Raw genomic sequence first — 22,334 nt, 5'->3', positions numbered from 1 at the left:
CCATGCTGTACTTGTCCCGGGAGTATTTGGTGGAGTTGGTGTAGAACAAGTCTGGGCAAACAATAGCACGCGGGCCACTGTAGTTGCACTAGTGAAAGCACGGGCAGTTGCAGTGTGAGCCGAATGTACATGTCCAACTTCCTGAAACCTGGCTGATTGGTATCAGGAGTTATCCTGGAGAGTTTCAAGGGATGTCCTCAAGGAGAACAAAAGTATTTCAGGGTAAGTTGGAGTTGACCAATGTTTCGGAGGCCAGAGGCAGGCTTTTCTCTGGGAGCACGTGTGGCTGCCATGCCAAAATAGGTGAGGGTGCATGGAGCAGCAGATGGAACAACACCAAGGTAAGTGGCTATTTACATTACTGTTACATTGTAGCTTTTATTTTCATTTGGCTTTTGCAAGTATGTTCAAAGTAATTTCTGAACTTCAAATTATTTTACAATACCCATAGGAAAAGTCAATTCAACTCTTGTGGTTTTGTTCCCCATTTATTTTTATTCCCTCATTGAAGGGGCTAATCCTTGTTGAGGTCTGTGTCATGGGTGCTGACAGTCCTGGATTTGAACCTGGTAATCTTCAGGTGTGCATTGGCATAGTAATACATCAAAGTGTGCTTACACCCAGAAGAAGGGTTATATCTAGAATATATAAAAAACTTGCATCGATGTGTGTGTCCTGCCAACGTTTTATATTATGAATTCCTATAGCCATATTTGTAATGATACCAGGGAGGTGGAACTTCAGTTTAAGGGGGTTCAGTGGGGAGATGAGAAAAGCTGGTTTTATTTACCTTTAACAAAGGATAGATATAATAGGTGTTCAAAATCATGAAGGATATTGATTGGGTAAATAAAGAAGTTTTGCCAATCAGAGGATACAGCTAGCTTTAGGATAATTGAAAAGAACCACCAGATGGTAGCACATTTATAAGCCAGCAAAAACTTGATCTACAATTCTACTGGTGGACAAGGGATTTGGATATTGAAGGAAGTGAAGAGTGCAGGGTTTAGGTTAGGATTTTGTGTTTTTCAGACATCACAGTAAAGCAGCATTTATATGAGGCGAAAGTGAAATATTCCAGTTACTGGAAATCTGAAAAAAGAACACAATGCTGGAGGCATATGGTCAGGCAGCATCTGTGGAGAGAGGAAAAGAGTGACTTTGGCACCATTTATGAAGAGGGGCAGCCAACCTCATTGGTCATATTAAGCCAAGAAAAGGTGTCAAAAATTTGGTGTCTTAACTGTATATTATTAGGATGGTATAATCATAATAAACGTATGAAAATGAAATGAATGAAAATCACTTATTGTCCCAAGTAGGCTTCAAATGAAGTTACTGTGAAAAGCCCCTAGTCACCACATTCCGGCGCCTGTTCGGGGAGGCTGTTACGGGAATTGAACCGTGCTGCTGGCCTGCCTTGGTCTGCTTTCAAAGCCAGCGATTTAGCCCTGTGAAATTTATCTTTGTAATTGTTTGTTTCTTGAGTCTTTATGGCCACTCTTCCCCATCCCAAACAATTTCCATATCCAGAGGTAGCCTTCAGGCAAAAGGTTTGCCCATTCTGATGTAGTGAGCTTCACTGTGTGTTTAATGCAACAGTATAGTGGGAGCTTTATTGTGTATTTAACCCTTTCTGGAGGTGTTTGATGGCCAACAGTAATAAGCATCTGACCACAAGGTTGCAGTGGTTTCATTTTGGCTGCTTGGATTTGGGCCATGCAGAACATGGGAGTGCAGTGAATGCACCAGAATTAACTTGAGGACAGAAAATGTTCATTTATTCAACTTAAGCACATGAATACAAACAGGCAGAGGCTACTTGACTTCCATAGGAATGAACACAGTCAACTCAAAATAACCAAAAAATAAGGGCTGCAGGGACAACATTCTTATGTGTCCTTATTACAGGTACAAGGTTCCAAATTGAGCCACGGAAATCACTTTCCTGCCTGTTAAACCTGTCCTTAACACTGCTAATGTGAAACAATAGCTGATAATGGGGCAAATGGAAATCCATAGCAATGGCAGCATGAGGACAAAGTGATTAGTAAACCAGAATTCTGCAGCAGCCTTCTTCACATACTCCCACCCTGACTAACTCTCTCTATATGTCCGATTGTGACAGTAGCTTAGATTGGACAATATTCGGAGCTTGAGAGTGTGGAAAGACCAGCTCCCAAGTACATCTCCTATCTCTCATGTAAATGATTTGGCAGAAACTGAGGTAGAATCAATTCACCAAAGATTTTAACAAAGCTCCTGAACTGGGAGAGTAGCACGGTCCGAATACATCAATCTCTAATTGGCAAATGACCAGTTCAAATTTATAGCCCAGGAGCATCTGCCACCGGGGAAACAAGTGTATCTGTTTGTGTGGAGAGTTCTGTGCACGAGGTTTGAGTGGAAAACTCCAAAAGGGATCCTCAGATGCAGGCTCCCTAGCCCAGGTCTGTGACGCAGAGATTGTCATCATACACACTCCAATTACCGTATGTTATTCAGGAGAAATTAAACAAAGTGGTCTTTGGTCACACTCTCTCATACATTGGACTCAGGATCAGTATCGTCCTTTGTCAATTTGCTCATTGATTTTCGGAAAACTTTGCTCTTTGACTGCAATCCAACTGGTTTGATGTTGGCAGATTTTGTAGCTGGAAGTGAGAAAAGCAAATTACTATTAACCCAACATCCAGCCCATGGCCCACTCTTCCACAACCCTGTCACTCAGTCTCAGTCAATGTCATCACAACTTACTGCCCACGGCCGGTCTCACAAATACAACACATGCATTCAAACTCAATCACTGGCACCCACCCCAGCACAAAGCTTGTCACTTTACCCTTCCCACTGAGCTATGTGACCACATCCCTTGACTGTACCAGGGTAGCTCCTCTGACCTGCAAGCATGAATTTGAACTGTTTCTGCCACTCCGCCTCCATCTTTTTCCTGTAGTCTCCAAAAATTGACCTCATCACCTGACGCTTCTTCACAAGCGGTGCTTTCTCACTGCGAAGGGTTCTCAGTGCGTTAAGAGCCCTATCAGCTGTAAAACAAAAAGCATCTCAGTATCCATTCTCTGCCCTTACACATCACCATTGCCTATTCTACCCAGTACAGCAAGGGGCCTGCGAAGCAGATAGTTAGCTGACAACTCATTAGTCTAATTTCCACTCTGTGTTGCAGCTTTGGAGAATGAGAGGAGCAGAAAGAAATGAAGTGACCAAGCTAATGGATGCTTGCATGAAACTGCTATGTGTTCTTTTACTGACCAACAGGCGAGGTGCCTGTGTATCTCTCCCCAAAGTAGAACCCTTGTTACCCGGGTTCAATTCTGACCTTGGGTGACTGTGTGGAGTTTGCATGTTCTCCCAATGTCTGCGTGGGTTTCTTCCGGGTGCTCCAGTTTCCTCCCACAGTCCAAAGATGTGCAGGTTAGGTGGATTGGCCATGCTAAATTGTCCCATAGTGTCCAAAAGATTAGGTGGGGTTACTGGAATGGGTAGGGACGTAGGCCAAGATAGGGTGTAGACTCGATGAGCCAAATGGCCTCCTTCTGCACTGTTGGGATTCTATGGTACCCTTTATCTGAAGGGTCCACTGACAATGAAAAATTGGTCTCTATCATGTGAGAAGTGTTTGAAAGAAGAATAAACCCAGCATTCCACCTACTCGGAGGAGAGAAGGCTAAGTGGAGATTTGACAGCAGTGTTTAAAATGAAGGATTTAAGGGCAGCACAGTGGCTAGCACTGTGGCCTCAGGGCACCGACGACCCTGGTTCGATCCTGCCCCGGGTCACTGTCTGTGTGGAGTTTGCACATTCTCCCAGTGTCGGCGTGGGTCTGATCCCCACAACCCAAAGATGTGCAGGGTAGGTGAATTGGCCTCACTAAATTGCCCCTTGATTGGAAAAAATTTGGGTACTCTTAAATTTCTATAATAAAAACAAAATGAAGGGTTTAGATAGAGTAAATAAAGTGAAAGTGTTTCCAATGGTCAAAGCATAAATGTCCAGAGGGCTACGTTTACGGTGATTGGCAAAAAAAACAAAGGGGGCATGAGAAAAAGCTTATTTTATGCAGTGAGTGGTTAGGATTTGGAATGCACTGCCTGATAACGTGATCAAAACAGATTCAATAGTAACCATCAAAAGAGAATTGGATGAATACTTGAAGTTCAATTGTGTTCAACCGGTGTTCAATTCTGACCTTGAGTGACTGTGCAGAGTTTGCATGGTCTCCCCGGGTTTCCTGCGGGTGCTCCGGTTTCCTTCCACAGTCCAAGATGTGCAGATTAGGTGGATTGGCAATGCTAAATTGCTGGGGATTGGATTGGGCCTAGCTAGTGTGCTCCTTCAGAGGGTCAGTGGAGACTCGATGGGCCAAATAGTCTCCTTCTGCACTGTAGTGATTCTAAGATTCTCTATGAAAAAAAAGAAATTGAAGGGGTATAGAGAAAGAGAGGGGTTGCTCTTTGAAATTCAGCACAAGCTTGATGGGCCAAATGGCCTCCTTCTAGACTGTATCATTGATTTAAAGTATCTATCCTGCTGCATGTCAGTAGCAGCATGTACTGTTTGAGTAATGTACATGATACCTCACCCCTTAGAGAGCAGTTTACAGATCAGGAAATAAATGGGAAAAGGCCACTAACATCACAATCCCATTCAGAGTACTGCAGCCCCTTGAACACACCTTGTTTCTGTTTGGCTTTCTGAGTGCGCAGCCCAAGTTCCAGCTGCTCAATACACCAGTCCACTTCCCTCCGCAGTTGCTCTTCTGAAGACTGGAAGAGAAAATATCAAGAATTTACAGCAACACTGAGATCAAATTGAGACATTCGAACAAGGAATGCTCCAATAAGCATGGACATCACCATGAAAACAAATGGTTTAACCCACAATGGAGCAAAGTCACTGTGTGCCAAAGGCTGCAGGACATTAAAATGCCCCTTTTATCCAGACTGGCTCTGATCCGTCTCCCACATGAGGCGGATCCAGAGAAAAGAAACGGCTGAAAGCACTGGATATAGCAAAGGCTCTGAGCTCTGGCAACATCCCTGCAATGGTATTAAAGACTTGTGCTTTAAAGATAGCTGCACACCTAACCAAGCCGCTCCCGTCTACATTTACCACAAAATGTGGAAAATTACCTTGCCCAGGTAATCCTGCCCACAAAAAGGACAAATCCAATCCAGCCAATTACCACACCATCAGTCTACTCTCGATGATCAAAGTGATGGTAGTCATCAACTGTGCTATCAAGTGGTACTTACACAACAATAACCTGCTCACAGATGCTCAGTTTGGGTTCTGCCAGGCCACTTGGCTCCTGAACTCATTACACTCTTGGTCCAAACATGGTCAAAGGAGCTGACGTTAAGAGGCGAGAGCGACACCTCTTGACATCAAGGTGGCATTTAACCAAGTGAGGCATCAAGGAGCCCCAGCAAAACTGAAGCCAATGGGAGTTGGGGGGGTGGGGGAGAGCAAATCTCTCCACTGGCTGGGATCATGCCTCATTGTTGGATGCCAATCATCTCAGTCCCAGGACATCGCTACAGGAGCTTCTCAAGGTAGTGTCCTAGGCCCCAGCAACTTTAGTTGCTTCAATGACCACCCTCCATAAAGGTGAGAAGTGGGGATGTTTTTCTTTTAATTAAAAAAAGAGTACCCAATTCTTTTTTTTCCGATTAAGGGGCAATTTAGCGTGGCCAATCCACCTAACCTGCACATCTTTTTGGGTTGTGGGGTGAGACCCACGCAGACATGGGGAAAATGTGCAAACTCCACACGGACAGTGACCCGGGGCCACGATTGAACCCGGGTCCTCGGCGCCATGAGGCAGCAATGCTAACCACTGGGCCATTGTGCTGCCAGTGGGGATGTTTACTAATGATTGCAGATGATGCGCAGTACCATTCAGAACTCCTCAGACTTGGGCTGATTAGTGGCAAGTAACGTTCATGTCACACAAGTGCCAGGTAATGACCATTAATAAGGAGAGAGAATATAACCAATATAACCATCTTCCCTTGACATTCGATGGCACTAATATGGCTGAATCTCCCACAAGCAACATTCTGGGATTACCACTAAGCAGAAACTGAGCTTAACCAGCTATATAAATACTGTGGCTACAAGAGTAGATCAGAGACTAGGTAAATCTTTCCTGTACCCTCTCCAAAGCCTCCACATCCTTCTGATAGTGTGGAGACCCGAACCAAGTGCGGCCTAACTAAGGTTCTATACAGCTGCAACATGACTTGCCAATTTTTAAACTCAAATGCTCCGGCCGATGAAGGCAAGAAAGTCGTATGCCTTCTTGACTACCTTCTCCACCTGCGTTGCCACTTTCAGTGACACGTAGGTTTCATCTCCGAGTCATTTGACTCTGGAATTCTTTTCCACAGAGAACAGAGGAGGCTGGGTCATTGAATATATTCAAGGCTGTGAGTTCGACAGATTTTTGAACTATAGGGAAGTCCAGGGTTACGGGGGAGGGGGCAGGAAAGTAGTTATGCCACAATGAGAATCAGATCAGCCGTGAACTTATCAAATGGCAGAGCAGGCAAATAAAGCTCCCTCTACACTGTCCCATCAATCCATCTGTACTCTAATCAAGAAGTGTCCATTATTATACTTCTATTTCTCACATCAAAATGAGATTGCCTGCTGAGCAAGAGCTGTTTTATGCTGTGGGGGATTCTGATCTATAAAGCAGAAAGCTGAGACCAGTTGTTCAATACATGATTTCAATCTAGAAATCAATGTGCCTCCCTCCCCATAACAAGCCAAGAGCCACAGATTCCCCAGGTAGTTGCCCGTGTGTCCTTACCAGGCACTGTCCTTCTCTGTGAGCTGTGGAGTTCCTCTCTCTTCCATCACTCTCACCGCTCTGCCTCTCTCCACCTTTCATGGGTTCAGCTGTGAGTTTACTGCTCCGTGCTTTATTTTTATTTTTCTGTGAGGGTCTGGAAGCCATGAGCTGTTTGGCCTTTTGATGGCTTGGCAGCATGGGATCTGCCTTTGCTTCTATGTTCTGAACTGCAGGCACAGGTTGTCTTGTACACTCACCCGGCTGCAGTTCCGCATCGGCCTCAGGGATTGAAAAATTAAACTTAAAATCGGACTCTTGGCTATTAGCCTTTGTAAAGATTTTCAGCTTCTCCTCCTCTACAACCTGATCAGAATCTTCATTCACAGCATCACAACCCCCAGCTTGTGGCTGTTTCCTGGTGTCGGCGGTCTCAAAATTCAGGCGGCCATAAGCTGGGTGTGTTTCAGTGGGATCATCACTCACTCCCTGAGCCACAGCGAAACTGAACTGGAAGCCACTCGGTGGCTGGTCGGGACTTCTGGAGCATTCCTCATGTGCTATGTGCCCACAGTCAGTGGAACTGGCTTGCGGAGTTGCTGCTGGGGAGTGGTTCAGAGCTGGTGCAATAAAAACAACTGGTCATTTAGTGACAAGACATTTTAAAAAGGAAACTACCAACTCGTCCCAGAAACGGTGCCACATTTATTCTGGTTTGATTTTCAACCGTCTCAATTTGCCTAATGCATTTATTGTGGAATTATTTTCCGAGTTCCTGATTTCTTCAAATCCGTCCTGTGGTTAGACCATCCAGCAACTTGAACATTCCCCATTCTCTCAATGAGCTTTTCAATTCCCTTCACTATGTTTTAAAAGGAAGAGTAGGTGTTTGGAATTCTGTTCCACAGAGAGCATGGAAGGCTACATCATTAAATATATTCAAAGTTGAGTTAAACAGAATTTTGATTGACAAGGGAGTCAAGGGTTATGAGGGGGGGGTGGAAAAAGTTGTGTTACAGCCAATATCAGATCAACCATAAAGTAACTGAATGGCAGTGCAGGCTTGTAGGGCCTAATGACTGCTACTGTTTCTTCTGACACCTGCAAGACTTTGTTTTTCAAGAACAAACAACTTTATTCACAACGCCGAGACAGAGAGAGGGGGGAATGTGCCCAAGAGGCAGATGGGGGAGGGGGAAAGAGAAAACAGCGTGTGCGAGGGGGACGGGGAGAACAGAGAGCACGAGGGGGATGGGGGAGAGAAAACAAAGCCATGAGGGGGACAGGGAAGAGAAAATAAAGTGTGCGAGGGGGACAGGGGTGGGGAAATGAAGGGAGACAACAGCACAGGGGGGTTGATCAGTGACACACCTCATAAACAGGTCCTGTTACTGAAATATCTGTGACCCAGGCCCTCTTACCACCCACTAGCACTTGGCTGTGGGACAGGGTGTCCCTGACGGCGTACCTTGCTCTGGTGACAATTTAAGCTGGAGGACCCCAGTCTGCATCTGCTGGACACCCCAATCCAGTTCTTCCTGGATGGTCCTGTTGAGGGCCTGCAACAGAAAGAAAGCTTTAGCAAACCAACCCGTGGGCAACAAGTAGAATGGAGCATGGAGGAGAGACTGTTTACCTCAAGTTCCTCACACCAACTTGAGAACAGCTTAATGGTGCCCATGAAACAGCTGGCAATAGAGCTAGTCTCATGCAATAGACATTTGACTGTGACTGCGCAAACCCATTTCACAAAGGATCATTACAGCTCGGGAGATTTCCTCCCATCAGTTTGGGCTAGATATGGATGAAATGTCTAACCCGCTGCACTGTACAGTTCTTCATAGGTGGTCAGTATTGAGTCGTGAATGTGTAAATTCAGAGGTACATCACATGGGGAGATGGTAGTGTTGTGGTAATGTCACTGGACTAGTAGCCCAAATATTAAAAGGAAACACACAGCAGGTCTGGCAGCATCTGTGGAAAAAGAAACCAGTCCGAAGGACTCGCCTTCACAGTTGAAGAAAAGTAGAAATATGATGGGTTTTATACTGTTGAAGAGGGGCTGGAGCAGGTGAACAAAATAGAAGGTCAGGGAAGGAAGATCTTCCCTCCACAGCTTCCAGCTTCACAGTCCCCCCAATTCCACAGAGTCCGCTTCTGCCTCCTTTCCAAAATCCACCAACAGGAACTGTACTGGTAGGCCCACTGACTCTTTGTCAAATCTCTCCTGTACTACTCCTGACATTCTATTATGCTGCACCCCCTTGATTCAACAGTATAAAACCCATTACATTTCTACCTCTCTTCAGCCATGAAGAGTCAGACTTGAAACATTAACTCTGTTTCTCGCAGGGGCAGCACTGTGGCGCAATGGTTAGCACTGCTGCCTCACGGCACCAAGGTCCCAGGTTCAATCCCGGCCGTGGGTCACTGTCCATGTGGAGTTTGCACATTCTCCCTGTGTTTGCGTGAGTTTCGCTCCCACAACCCAAAGATGTGCAGGGTAGGTGGATTGACCATGCTAAATTGCCCCTTAATTGGAAAAGATTAATTGGGTACTCTAAAATTTGAAGAAAAAAAAATTTGCTCCACAAATGCTGCCAGACCTGCAGCATTTTCGGCTTTGATTTCAGCTTTCCAGAATGTGCAGTATTTTGCTTTTATTTTAGTGATCCAGAGATATAGACTATTGTCCTGGAACGTGGCAGCTGGTGGAATTTAAATTCAATTCATGAAATCTGGGATTGAAAGCTAGTCTCATTAATGGTTATTAGACCAGTGAATATCCATTCTTCCATTAGGAAACAGGAAACATCCACTGATTCACAATAGTTTTATTGCGATACAATAGTTCAGCACAAGCACTGGTTTCTACTCTCCTTTCTGGGTCCTTTCCCTTTCCAGAAGCCACCCCAACTGGGGGAAAACCCAGCTTGGGAAGAGCAGTAATCAATTAACGCGCACTAATGCCAGAAGGGTAGAGAGAGACATCAATAATGGTCATTCGCAATGTATCACTCACCTCCTCCATCCAGCAAACCGTTGGCACCTTATCAGATCAGTGGTCAGCCTGGGCACCTCCCCAGACCAGCAGTCAGCTTGGGCGCCTGTAGGAAAAGAAAAGACTCAGGGTATAATTCCGCCATCTGTGCTGTTAGTGCACCTGTTAACTTAGTGCTGCCACTAAGCTGTAGGTAAAGGGCGAATGAGTCAGTGTAGCATTTTATTCTTGTTGTTTCTGCTCAGGAGGATGTGGCGTTAAGAGCAAGTGCACAATCAAGCAAGTTCTTGATGTGACTGTATTTGTTGGCAGGCAATATTAGTTTCAGATCACTAAATCATGTCATTACACCCATATGGACATCCTTCTAAGGGCAGTGTTTTGTTTGAGAATTTTAAGACGGGGGTGGCTGCCTCTTCAATACGCAGTTGTGTGATCAGGAGCTTTGGACTGCAAGCCAGTGTCCTGTTCACCTGTATATTGACAAGGCTCGAATTGTGTGTGTGTATGTGCTTGAGATTAAACCAGAAGAATATAAAATAATAGAAGTAGGCCATGCAGTCACTCTAGTCAGCTTCACCATTTAATAATCTCAATTCCACTTTTCTGCCTTCTTCATAACTCTTGACTCCGTTATAGTTCAAAAACAGTGTCCATCTCAGACAGGAACATATTCAATGACCCAACCGTCACAGCTCGCAGGGGTAGAAAATTCCAAAGAAGTTCAAGAATTCCAAAGGGGTAGAAAAGTCCATAAGTAACTATGATGGTATGGGGCTTGAGTTTGCTACGATGGACTGGGAAACATTACTGAAAGGAAGGACAGTAGATAGGCAAAGGCAGACTTTAAAGGAATGAATAGTGAACTCCAAAAGTTGTTTATTCCTCACGGCGCTGAGGTCCCAGGCTCGATCCCGGCTCTGGGTCACTGTCCGTGTAGAGTTTGCACATTCGCCCCGTGTCTGCGTGGGTTTCGCCCCCACAACCCAATGGTGTGCAAGGTAGGTGGATTGGCCATGCTAAATTGCCCCTTAATTGGAAACAATTAATTGGGAACTCTAAATTTATTTTTTTAAAGTTGTTTATTCCTATTTGGCGCAAGAGTAGAAAGGGAACTGTGGCCAAACCATGGCTTACAAGGGAAATTAGAGGTAGTACTAGATTTAAAGAAGAAGCAGACAAATTGAGGAAAAAAAAGCCATGGACCTGCGGATTGGGAACAGTTTAAAATTCAGCAAAGGTGACCTATGCACTGACGGTAGGGTCACAACCCTGGACGAACTGACGCAGAGATTCCAACTAGCTATGGGCAACAAACTCAGCTACCTGCAGTTTAATAACTTCCTACGGCAGGATCCAAGGACATACCCGCGACCACCACAACAGACACTATTAGAAGCTACTGGACGCAGACATCCTAGGCAGAGGGAACGGTAGTGACATGTACAAACAACTGCTAGAGAGAGCAGACACCGAACTGGACACAAGGATGAAATGGGAGGAAAACTTGGGGTTCGAAATAGGGTGGGGATTCTGGAGCGAAGCACTGCACAGGGTCAACTCTACCTCCACATGCTCAAGGCTCAACCTAACGCAGCTAAAAGTGGTCCATAAAGCCCACGACCAGAACCCGAATGAGCAGGTTCTTTCCGGAGGTGGAGGATAGAACGGTGCCAAGGAGGCCCAGCCAACCACGGCCACATGTTCTGGTCCTGCCCCAGACTTGCTGGGTACTGGACAGCCTTCTTCGAGGCTATGTCCAAGTTGGTGGGGATGAGGGTGGTGCCATGCCTGAAAGCGGCGGTTTTCAGGTTTCAGACCAGCAAGATCTCTTCGTAGGGAGGAGGTCCGACGACCTTACCTTTGCCTCGCTGATCGTCCGCCGTAGAATCCTGTTCGGCTGGAGGTCAGCAGCACCACCTAAAGCTTCAGACTGGCTGTCCGACCTATAGGAATTTCTCCAAATAGAGAAAATCAAATTCGCCACCCGTGGGTCGGAATAGGGTTTCCACAAAACATGGGAGCCATTCACCCGACTGTTCCGGGACATAAATAAATAAGTAGCCAGGGAAAAATAGCCAGGACAAGACAGAAAGAGAGGGAGGACCCAGGGGGGAGCAAGGTGAGGTAGCAAAACTCAGCAAGAAAGAATGGGGGGGCAGCAGTGAAGGGGGAAGAGAACAAAAAAGGGGAGCCTGAAGGGGGAACAGATAAGAGAACAAAAAACGCGGGGGGGGGGGAGAGAGAGAGAGAGAGAGAGAGAGCACAGGGGAAGACAACAGTGGCAGCAACCAGAGCACAGCGAGAGAACACGAAATAAAACGGGAAGGGGAAACGACCAATGGCCGATGCCGAAGCAATTGCACAAAAGAATGTAAAAAGCATTAGGAGGCACCATTCATGAGCCCCTCCACCCTAGTCAGATGATCTGTAAAAAGAGAATAGAAGAGAGGGGAGGAAAGACCCCTCCCATCCGGTTATATTTCCTAGAGCCTATGTGTTTTCCTTTGCAAGGCATATACCTGGATCTATAACTTGTACAAAATCCAATCAAAAACATTTATATTTAAATAAAAATCAGCAAAGGCAGCCAAGGGATTGATTAAGAAGGAGAAAATACAACATGAACGTAAGCTAGCAGGGAACATAAAAACTGGGTTTCTACAGGTATGTAAAGAATAAAAGATTGACAAAACAAATGTAGGCCCCATATATTCAGAAACGGGGGAGTGAAGGCGGCTAAATCTCCAGGGCCTGATAATCTTCATCCCACAGTACATAAGGAAATGGCCCTAGAAATAGTAGATCCATTTGTGGTCATTTTCCAAAATTCTTTAGACTCTGGATGGGTCCTACAGATTGGAGGGTAGCTAATTTTTTTAAACTGTTTCCAATTAAGGGGCAATTTAGCGTAGCCAATCCACTTACCCTGCACATCTTTGGGCTGTGGGGGTGAGGCCCACGCAGACACAAGGAGAACTCCACACAGACAGTGACCTGGGACCATGATCAAACCCAGGTCACCAGGCAGCAATGCTATCACTGTGCCATCGTGCCGCCCGGAGGGTAGCTAATATAAGCCCGCTATTCAAAAAGGGAGCTAGAGAGAAAACAGAGAACATCGGTGATAGGAAAGTTGCTATCACGGATTTCATAACACAGCATTTGGAAAGCAGAGGTATAATCAGACAAAGTCAGCATGGATTTATGAAAGGGAAATCATGCTTAACAAATCTACTGTAATTCTTTGAAGCTATAACTGGTAGAGTTGACCAGGGAGAACCCATGGATATGGTTTATTTAGACTTTAAGACTTTTGACAAGGTCTCGCATAGAAGATTACTATGTAAAATTAAAGTGCATGGGATTGCGGGTGGTGATTTGAGATGAATAGAAAACTGGTTAGCAGACAGGAAGCAAAGAGTTGGAATAAACGGGTCTTGTTCCGATTGGCAGGCAGTGACTAGTGGGGTACGGCAGGGATCTGTGCTAGGACCCCAACTGTTCACATTATATATTAATGATTTGGATGAGGAAACTAAATGTATTATCTCCAAATTTGCAGATGATACAAAGGTGGGTGGGAGAGTGAGCTGTGAGGAGGTGCAGAGATGCTTCAGTGTGATTTGGACAGGCTGAGTGAGTGGGCATATGCATGGCAGATGCAGTATAATGTGGATAAATGGGAGATTATCCACTTTGGTAGCTAAAAATAGGAAGACATTATTATTTCAACAGGTGTAAATTGAGAAAGGTGGCTACTCAGCGAGACCTTGGGTCCTTGTGCGTCAGTCGCTAAAAGTAAGCACACAAGTACAGCAGGCAGTAAAGAAGGCAAATTATATATTGGCTTTCATCGCAAGAGGATTGGAGTACAGGAATGTTTTACTGTGATTGTCTCGGCCATTAGTGAGGCCACACCTGGAGTATTCTGTGCAGTTTTGGTGTCCTTATCAGAGGAAGGATGTTCTTGCTATGGAGAGAGTGCAGATTCTTGGGATGGCGGGACTGTCATAAGGGGAGACCAAGTCTGTTAGGATTATATTCATTGGCGTTTAGAAGAGCGAGAGGGAATATCGTAGTAATTTATATTCTAACAGGATTGACAGGGTCGATTCAGAAAGAATGATCCGGATGGTGGGGGAGTCCAGAACTAGGGGGTCATAGTTTGAGGATAAAGGGTAAACCTTTTAGGACTGAGGCGAGGAGAAATTTCTTCACCCAGAGTGGTGAAGCTGTGGAATTCACTACCAGATAGTTGAGGCAAAAACGGTGTGTGATTTCTAGAAGGAATTAGATATAGCACTTGGGGCTAAAGGGATATTGGTGGGAGGGGGCGGGAGGCAGGATTAATGTATTGAATTTGATGATCAGCCATGATCAGAATGAATGGCGGAACAGGTTTGAAGGGCCGAATGGCCTCCTCCTGTTTCTATTTTCTATGTATGTTTCTATGTATTTGACAACCCTGAGAGACGAAGTTCCTCATCTTCATTTTAAATGGGTGCCCCTTATTCTGAAACTAGTTCTAGATTCCCTCACAAGCGGAAAACAATCTCCCCCTTTTCTCTTAGTGGTGAGACAGTGGCATAGTGATAATGTTGTTGGACTAATAATCCAGAGGGCCTGGCTAATACCAAGGGGACATCAGTTCAAATGCCAGCTGGTGGATTTTCAGTAAAAACCTGGGACTTGAAAGCCAGCCGTCAGTGATGGTACCATGAAATAAATTATCCTTAATTTCCAGTTAGCTATGGATGCTTCATCCTTCTTATTGGCCTGGGTTTTACAGCCTGTCTTGCCTGGCGGGATATTACAATCCCGCCAAAGTTTTAAATGGCTTTATACTTCCCACGCTGAAATGAAAATGAAAATCGCTTATTGTCACAAGTAGGCTTCAAATGAAGTTACTGTGAAAAGCCCCTAGTCCCCACATTCCGACGCCTGTTCAGGGAGGCTGGTACGGGAATTGAACCGTGCTGCTGGCCTGCCTTGGTCTGCTTTAAAAGCCAGCTATTTAGCCCAGTGTGCTAAACCAGCCCCTTTCCCTCCCCTCACATTTGTCTCAATGTCTCGCTCAGTCATCCTTCCCTTATTCAGTCTCCCATCCTTTCCTCCATCTATCCGATTACAACCTTCCCCATCTCAACCTTTCGCTTTCCCACCAAACTCCCTTCTCTTTTCCCTTCCCCCACTCCCTTTCCGACCGTTCTCCCTCTCTCCTTCCTGAGTCCCCCTCCTCAAAGAGCACCTCCACTTTTCCTGAATCCAAATCTCTGCACCCCCTCCCTCTTCTCCACAACCCTCCGATTGCCCCACCCACATTCCTCCACTCCTCCAATTTCTCTACAAACCACCCCGTCCACATCACTCTCTCCCAACCCCCCCTCCCTCACTCATTTCTCTCCCAAACCCCCCCTCACTCATTTCTCTCCCAACCCCCCCTCCCTCACTCATTTCTCTCCCAACCCCCCTCCCTCACTCATTTCTCTCCCAACCCCCCCCCTCACTCATTTCTCTCCCAACCCCCCCCTCCCTCACTCATTTCTCTCCCAACCCCCCCCTCATTCATTTCTCTCCCAACCCCCCCTCCCTCACTCATTTCTCTCCCAACCCCCCCCTCCCTCACTCATTTCTCTCCCAACCCCCCCTCACTCATTTCTCTCCCAACCCCCCCCTCCCTCACTCATTTCTCTCCCAACCCCCCCTCCCTCACTCATTTCTCTCCCAACCCGCCCCCCCCACTCATTTCTCTCCCAACCCCCCCCTCCCTCACTCATTTCTCTCCCAACCCCCCCCCCTCACTCATTTCTCTCCCAACCCCCCCTCCCTCACTCATTTCTCTCCCAACCCCCCCCTCCCTCACTCATTTCTCTCCCAACCCCCCCCTCACTAATTTCTCTCCCAACCCCCCCCATTCATTTCTCTCCCAACCCCCCCCCTCCCTCACTCATTTCTCTCCCAACCCCCCCTCCCTCACTCATTTCTCTCCCAACCCCCCCTCCCTCACTCATTTCTCTCCCAACCCCCCTCTCACTCATTTCTCTCCCAACCCCCCCCTCCCTCACTCATTTCTCTCCCAACCGCCCCTCCCTCCCTCATTTCTCTCCCAACCCCCCCTCCTCACTCATTTCTCTCCCAACCCCCCCCTCACTCATTTCTCTCCCAACCCCCCCCTCCCTCACTCATTTCTCTCCCAACCCCCCCCTCCCTCCCTCACTCATTTCTCTCCCAACCCCCCTCCCTCACTCATTTCTCTCCCAACCCCCCCCCTCCCTCCCTCACTCATTTCTCTCCCAACCCCCCTCCCTCACTCATTTCTCTCCCAACCCCCCCCCTCCCTCACACATTTCTCTCCCAACCCCCCCCCTCCCTCACTCATTTCTCTCCCAACCCCCCCTCCCTCACTCATTTCTCTCCCAACCCCCCCTCCCTCACTCATCTCCCAACCCCCCCTCCCCTCACTCATTTCTCTCCCAACCCCCCTCCCTCACTCATTTCTCTCCCAACCCCCCCTCCCTCACTCATTTCTCTCCCAACCCCCCCTCCCTCACGCATTTCTCTCCCAACCCCCCTCCCTCACTCATTTCTCTCCCAACCCCCCCTCCCTCACTCATTTCTCTCCCAACACCCCCTCCCTCACTCATTTCTCTCCCAACCCCCCCCCTCACTCATTTCTCTCCCAACCCCCCCTCCCTCACTCATTTCTCTCCCAACCCCCCCCCTCACTCAATTCACTCCCAACCCCCCCCACCCTCACTCAATTCTCTCCCAACCCCCCCCCTCACACATTCTCTCCCAACCCCCCCCCCCCAATCATTCTCTCCCAACCCCCCCCACCCTCACTCATTCTCTCCCAACCCCCCCCCCCCTCACTCATTCTCTCCCAACCCCCCTCCCACACTCAATTCACTCCCAACCCCCCCCCCACCACATTCTCACCCAACCCCCCCCTCCCTCACTCATTCTCTCCCAACCCCCCCCCCCCACTCATTCACTCCCAACCCCCCCCCCCCCTCCCTCACTCATTCTCTCCCAACCCCCCTCCCTCACTCATTCACTCCCAACCCCCCCCCCCTCCCACCCACACTTCACTCCCAACCCCCCTCCCTCACACATTCACTCCCAACCCCCCCCCCTCCCTCACTCATTTCTCTCCCAACCCCCCCCCTCCCTCACTCATTTCTCTCCCAACCCCCCCCCCCTCACTCATTCTCTCCCAACCCCCCCTCCCTCACTCATTCTCTCCCAACCCCCCCTCCCTCACGCATTTCTCTCCCAACCCCCCCCCCCTCACTCATTCTCTCCCAACCCCCCCTCCCTCACTCATTCTCTCCCAACACCCCCTCCCTCACCTCATTTCTCTCCCAACCCCCCCTCACTCATTTCTCTCCCAACCCCCCCCCTCACTCAATTCTCTCCCAACCCCCCCCCACACTCATTTCTCTCCCAACCCCCCCCCTCCCTCACTCATTTCTCTCCCAACCCCCCCTCCCTCACTCATTCTCTCCCAACCCCCCCTCCCTCACTCATTTCTCTCCCAACCCCCCCCTCCCTCACTCATTTCTCTCCCAACCCCCCCCTCCCTCACTCATGTCTCTCCCAACCCCCCCCTCCCTCGCTCATTTCTCTCCCAACCCTCCCTCACTCATTTCTCTCCCAACCCTCCCCTCACTCATTTCTCTCCCAACCCTCCTCACTCATTTCTCTCCCAACCCCTCCCTCCCTCACTCATTTCTCTCCCAACCCCCTCTCCCTCACTCATTCTCTCCCAACCCTCCCACACTCATATCTCTCCCAACCCTCCCTCACTCATTCTCTCCCAACCCTCCCTCACTCATTTCTCTCCCAACCCTCCCTCACTCATTTCTCTCCCAACCCTCCCTCACTCATTTCTCTCCCAACCCCTCCCTCCCTCACTCATTTCTCTCCCAACCCCCTCTCCCTCACTCATTTCTCTCCCAACCCCCACTCCCTCACTCATTTCTCTCCCAACCCTCCCTCACTCATTTCTCTCCCAACCCTCCCTCACTCATTTCTCTCCCAACCCTCCCTCACTCATTTCTCTCCCAACCCCTCCCTCCCTCACTCATTTCTCTCCCAACCCCCTCTCCCTCACTCATTTCTCTCCCAACCCCCTCTCCCTCACTCATTTCTCTCCCAACCCTCCCTCACTCATTTCTCTCCCAACCCTCCCTCACTCATTTCTCTCCCAACCCCCCCCTCACTCATTTCTCTCCCAACCCCTCCCTCCCTCACTCATTTCTCTCCCAACCCCCCCTCCCTCATTTCTCTCCCAACCCCCCCCTCCCTCATTTCTCTCCCAACCCCCCCTCCCTCATTTCTCTCCCAACCCCCCCCCCCCTCACTCCCTCCCTCATTTCTCTCCCAACACCCCCTCCCTCCCTCCCTCATTTCTCTCCCAACCCCCCTCTCCCTCACTCATTTCTCTCCCAACCCCCCCTCACTCATTTCTCTCCCAACCCCCCCCCTCACTCATTTCTCTCCCAACCCCCCCCCTCACTCATTTCTCTCCCAACCCCCCCCCCTCACTCATTTCTCTCCCAACCCCCCCTCACTCATTTCTCTCCCAACCCCCCCCCCTCCCCTCCCTCACTCATTTCTCTCCCAACCCCCCCCCTCCCTCACTCATTTCTCTCCCAACCCCCCCCCTCCCTCACTCATTTCTCTCCCAACCCCCCCCCCTCCCTCACTCATTTCTCTCCCAACCCCCCCCCTCCCTCACTCATTTCTCTCCCAACCCCCCCTCACTCATTTCTCTCCCAACCCCCCCCTCACTCATTTCTCTCCCAACCCCCCCTCACTCATTTCTCTCCCAACCCCCCCTCACTCATTTCTCTCCCAACCCCCCTCCTCACTCATTTCTCTCCCAACCCTCCCTCACTCATTTCTCTCCCAACCCCCTCTCCCTCACTCATTTCTCTCCCAACCCCCCTCTCCCTCACTCATTTCTCTCCCAACCCCCCTCTCCCTCACTCATTTCTCTCCCAACCCCCCCTCACTCATTTCTCTCCCAACCCTCCCTCACTCATTTCTCTCCCTCACCTGTTCTCCCGCAGTCACCGGAAATCTCTCCGCGTCGACGCTGAATAGCCCCGCCCCCGATGACGTACCTCCGGCGAAAGCGAATTTCAAAAAACAATGTCGGAAATACTCAGCAGCTCCACACACCCCTGTCTCTGCCTCCCGACTACAGGCTGGAAATATTCAGCAGCTCCACACACCCCTGTCTCTGCCTCCCGACTACAGGCTGGAAATACTCAGCAGCTCCACACACCCCAGTCTCTGCCTCCCGACTACAGGCTGGAAATACTCAGCAGCTCCACATACCCCCGTCTCTGCCTCCCGACTACAGCCTGGAAATACTCAGCAGCTCCACACACCCCAGTCTCTGCCTCCCGACTACAGGCTGGAAATACTCAGCAGCTCCACACACCCCAGTCTCTGCCTCCCGACTACAGCCTGGAAATACTCAGCAGCTCCACACACCCCAGTCTCTGCCTCCCGACTACAGGCTGGAAATACTCAGCAGCTCCACACACCCCTGTCTCTGCCTCCCGACTACAGCCTGGAAATACTCAGCAGCTCCACACACCCCAGTCCTCTGACTACAGCCTGGAAATACTCAGCAGCTCCACACACCCCTGTCTCTGCCTCCCGACTACAGGCTGGAAATACTCAGCAGCTCCACACACCCCTGTCTCTGCCTCCCGACTACAGGCTGGAACTACTCAGCAGCTCCACACACCCCAGTCTCTGCCTCCCGACTACAGGCTGGAAATACTCAGCAGCTCCACACACCCCTGTCTCTGCCTCCCGACTACAGGCTGGAAATACTCAGCAGCTCCACACACCCCAGTCTCTGCCTCCCGACTACAGGCTGGAAATACTCAGCAGCTCCACACACCCCTGTCTCTGCCTCCCGACTACAGGCTGGAAATACTCAGCAGCTCCACACACCCCAGTCTCTGCTTCCTGACTACAGCCTGGAAATACTCAGCAGCTCCACACACCCCTGTCTCTGCCTCCCGACTACAGGCTGGAAATACTCAGCAGCTCCACACACCCCAGTCTCTGCCTCCTGACTACAGCCTGGAAATACTCAGCAGCTCCACACACCCCTGTCACTGCCTCCCGACTACAGCCTGGAAATACTCAGCAGCTCCACACACCCCTGTCACTGCCTCCCGACTACAGCCTGGAAATACTCAGCAGCTCCACACACCCCTGTCTCTGCCTCCCGACTACAGGCTGGAAATACTCAGCAGCTCCACACACCCCTGTCTCTGCCTCCCGACTACAGGCTGGAAATACTCAGCAGCTCCACACACCCCAGTCTCTGCCTCCCGACTACAGGCTGGAAATACTCAGCAGCTCCACACACCCCTGTCTCTGCCTCCTGACTACGGCTTGGAAATATTCAGCAGCTCCACATACCCCTGTCTCTGCCTCCCGACTACAGCCTGGAAATACTCAGCAGCTCCACACACCCCAGTCTCTGCCTCCTGACTACAGGCTGGAAATACTCAGCAGCTCCACACACCCCCGTCTCTGCCTCCCGACTACAGGCTGGAAATACTCAGCAGCTCCACACACCCCTGTCTCTGCTTCCTGACTACAGGCTGGAAATACTCAGCAGCTCCACGCACCCCTTTCTCTGCCTCCCGACTACGGCTTGGAAATACTCAGCAGCTCCACATACCCCTGTCTCTGCCTCCTGACTACAGGCTGGAAATACTCAGCAGCTCCACACACCCCTGCCTGCCTCCTGACTACAGCCTGGAAATACTCAGCAGCTCCACATACCCCTGTCTCTAGGCTGAAAATACTCAGCAGCTCCACATACACGTCTCTGCCTCCTGACTACAGGCTGGAAATACACAGTAGCTCCACATAATAAGAATCTTCATTTGTGTCGCACGTAGGCTTACATTAACACTGCAATGGTGTTAATGTGAAAATCCCCTAGTCCCCTAGTGCCTTGGGTTCGGGTTCACTGAGGGAGATTGCAGATCTACCTCCATGGTCATGATCTACTCGGAGCCATAAACCTGGATAGCTTTTCTAAGAAGTGGCTACTGCCTGTGGATTTTCTTTCCATGTGCTCATCCAGGTGCTACTGACTGCCTTCGGGTCCTCTTTCCACCCACGCTTCAGGGTAGTGGTTACTGCCTCCGAGTCCTTTGGTTGCTCTTGATTGCCCCACACTGCCACAGCATTCAGCTCGCTCAAGATAACTCACTGGCAGCTTAATACAGTATCACTAGACGTGCACTCCAGTTCCCTGGGGATGGCTCAATGTGGACACAGACGGCAGCCAGGTTGGGCCTGGAGAGAGGCTGAATGATGGCTTCCCCAGGTCTGACCTGGCCTAATTACTGGCAGAGATCCCTCCTCTTCTTTCATTTTCTGCTTCTTTACCTCGGCCTCCTGGAGGATATTGAACAATATCGGGTGCAGCTGAAAGTCTGCTCTCGCTGACTGACAGCAGAGTTGTTTTTTAAAAATCCTGTACCATTGTTCTATACAGGTTTACAAGAACCTCCTTGCTTTTGTATTCTGAAAAGTGAAAATCACCATAGTCCCAGAGGACCATAGGCTGTTCAAACCAGCCACCTAACCAACCTCTTGAAATGTAAATGTTGCCACAGTCCCAGAGGGCCATAGGCTGTTCGAGTGAGTGAGAGAGTAAGAGATTACTGATGATAATTTAACCTATGGGTCACCACACCTCAGGTGTGGGACAAGGTTGAGAAGGTGGGACCTTCACAAATAACCTCAGCCAGTATGGGAACCAAACTCATGCTGTTGGCTTTGCTCCGCATTACAAACCAGCCGTCCAGCCAACTGAGCTAACCAGTCCTCTATATTTGTATTCCGCGCTCCATCAATAAAACCTAAAATGATGCATGCTTTATTAAACCTGCCTTACCCCCTTCATTGATTTATGCACATGTTCATGCAGGTCCCCTCTGCTCCTGCAACCATTTTGGAATTGTACCCTTTCTTTTATATTGTCTTTCCATGTTTTTCCTACCAAAATTAATCAATTTACACTTCTCTGCATTAAATTTAATCGGCCATTGGTCCCTGCTTCCATCAACCTGTTTATGTCCTTTTGGAAGTCCTACACTATCCTCCTCACAGTTCACAAATTCATTTGCAAATTTAGAAATTGTGCCCTGCATCCAAGGCCTAGGTTATTCATATATAGCACCAGGAAAACCAAGGTTTTCAGAATCATCATAAGGTGAGTGCAGGCAGCTCCCTGTTGAGCTCTTTTCTCTCCTTACAGATGCTGCCAGATCTGCTGAGATTTTCCAACATTTTCTCTTTTGGCTTCAGATTCCAGCATCTGCAGTAATTTGCTTTTATCCTTCTTGACTTGATTTACACCAACTCCTATAGTCTCTACTGAGATGGTTAATTTTTTGTTTTAGAAAATATTTTATTGAAGCATTTGTAATTTTCAGTCTGACACATTAACATTTCTTA

General features: G+C 48.8%; 1 protein-coding gene across 3 annotated transcripts; it reads right to left on the bottom strand.

Moving 5' to 3' along the window:
- Positions 1-1,759: 1,759 nt before the first annotated feature.
- Positions 1,760-19,410, bottom strand: c17h8orf33 (chromosome 17 C8orf33 homolog). 3 transcript variants are annotated; one of them, XM_072481345.1, is made up of 7 exons: positions 18,885-19,027; positions 9,840-9,924; positions 8,286-8,376; positions 6,839-7,437; positions 4,697-4,787; positions 2,901-3,047; positions 1,760-2,654 (listed from the first exon to the last, which is right to left on the bottom strand). In XM_072481345.1, the coding sequence occupies exons 2-7, from the start codon at positions 9,846-9,848 to the stop codon at positions 2,542-2,544; spliced, it is 1,050 nt and encodes a 349-aa protein (XP_072337446.1). In that variant the 5' UTR covers positions 9,849-9,924; positions 18,885-19,027; the 3' UTR covers positions 1,760-2,541. The 3 variants fall into 3 exon arrangements, 2 of the variants coding, with proteins under 2 accessions (XP_072337446.1, XP_072337447.1); XM_072481346.1 differs by lacking the exon at positions 18,885-19,027 and adding an exon at positions 11,680-12,044; XR_011935844.1 differs by lacking the exon at positions 1,760-2,654 and adding an exon at positions 4,211-4,424 and having other exon boundaries at positions 2,904-3,047; positions 18,885-19,410.
- Positions 19,411-22,334: the final 2,924 nt, after the last annotated feature.

Source organism: Scyliorhinus torazame, chromosome 17 (genome assembly GCF_047496885.1).
Source record: "Scyliorhinus torazame isolate Kashiwa2021f chromosome 17, sScyTor2.1, whole genome shotgun sequence".
NCBI classification, from domain to species: domain Eukaryota; kingdom Metazoa; phylum Chordata; class Chondrichthyes; order Carcharhiniformes; family Scyliorhinidae; genus Scyliorhinus; species Scyliorhinus torazame.
This window is presented reverse-complemented; position numbering and strand designations above follow the sequence as displayed.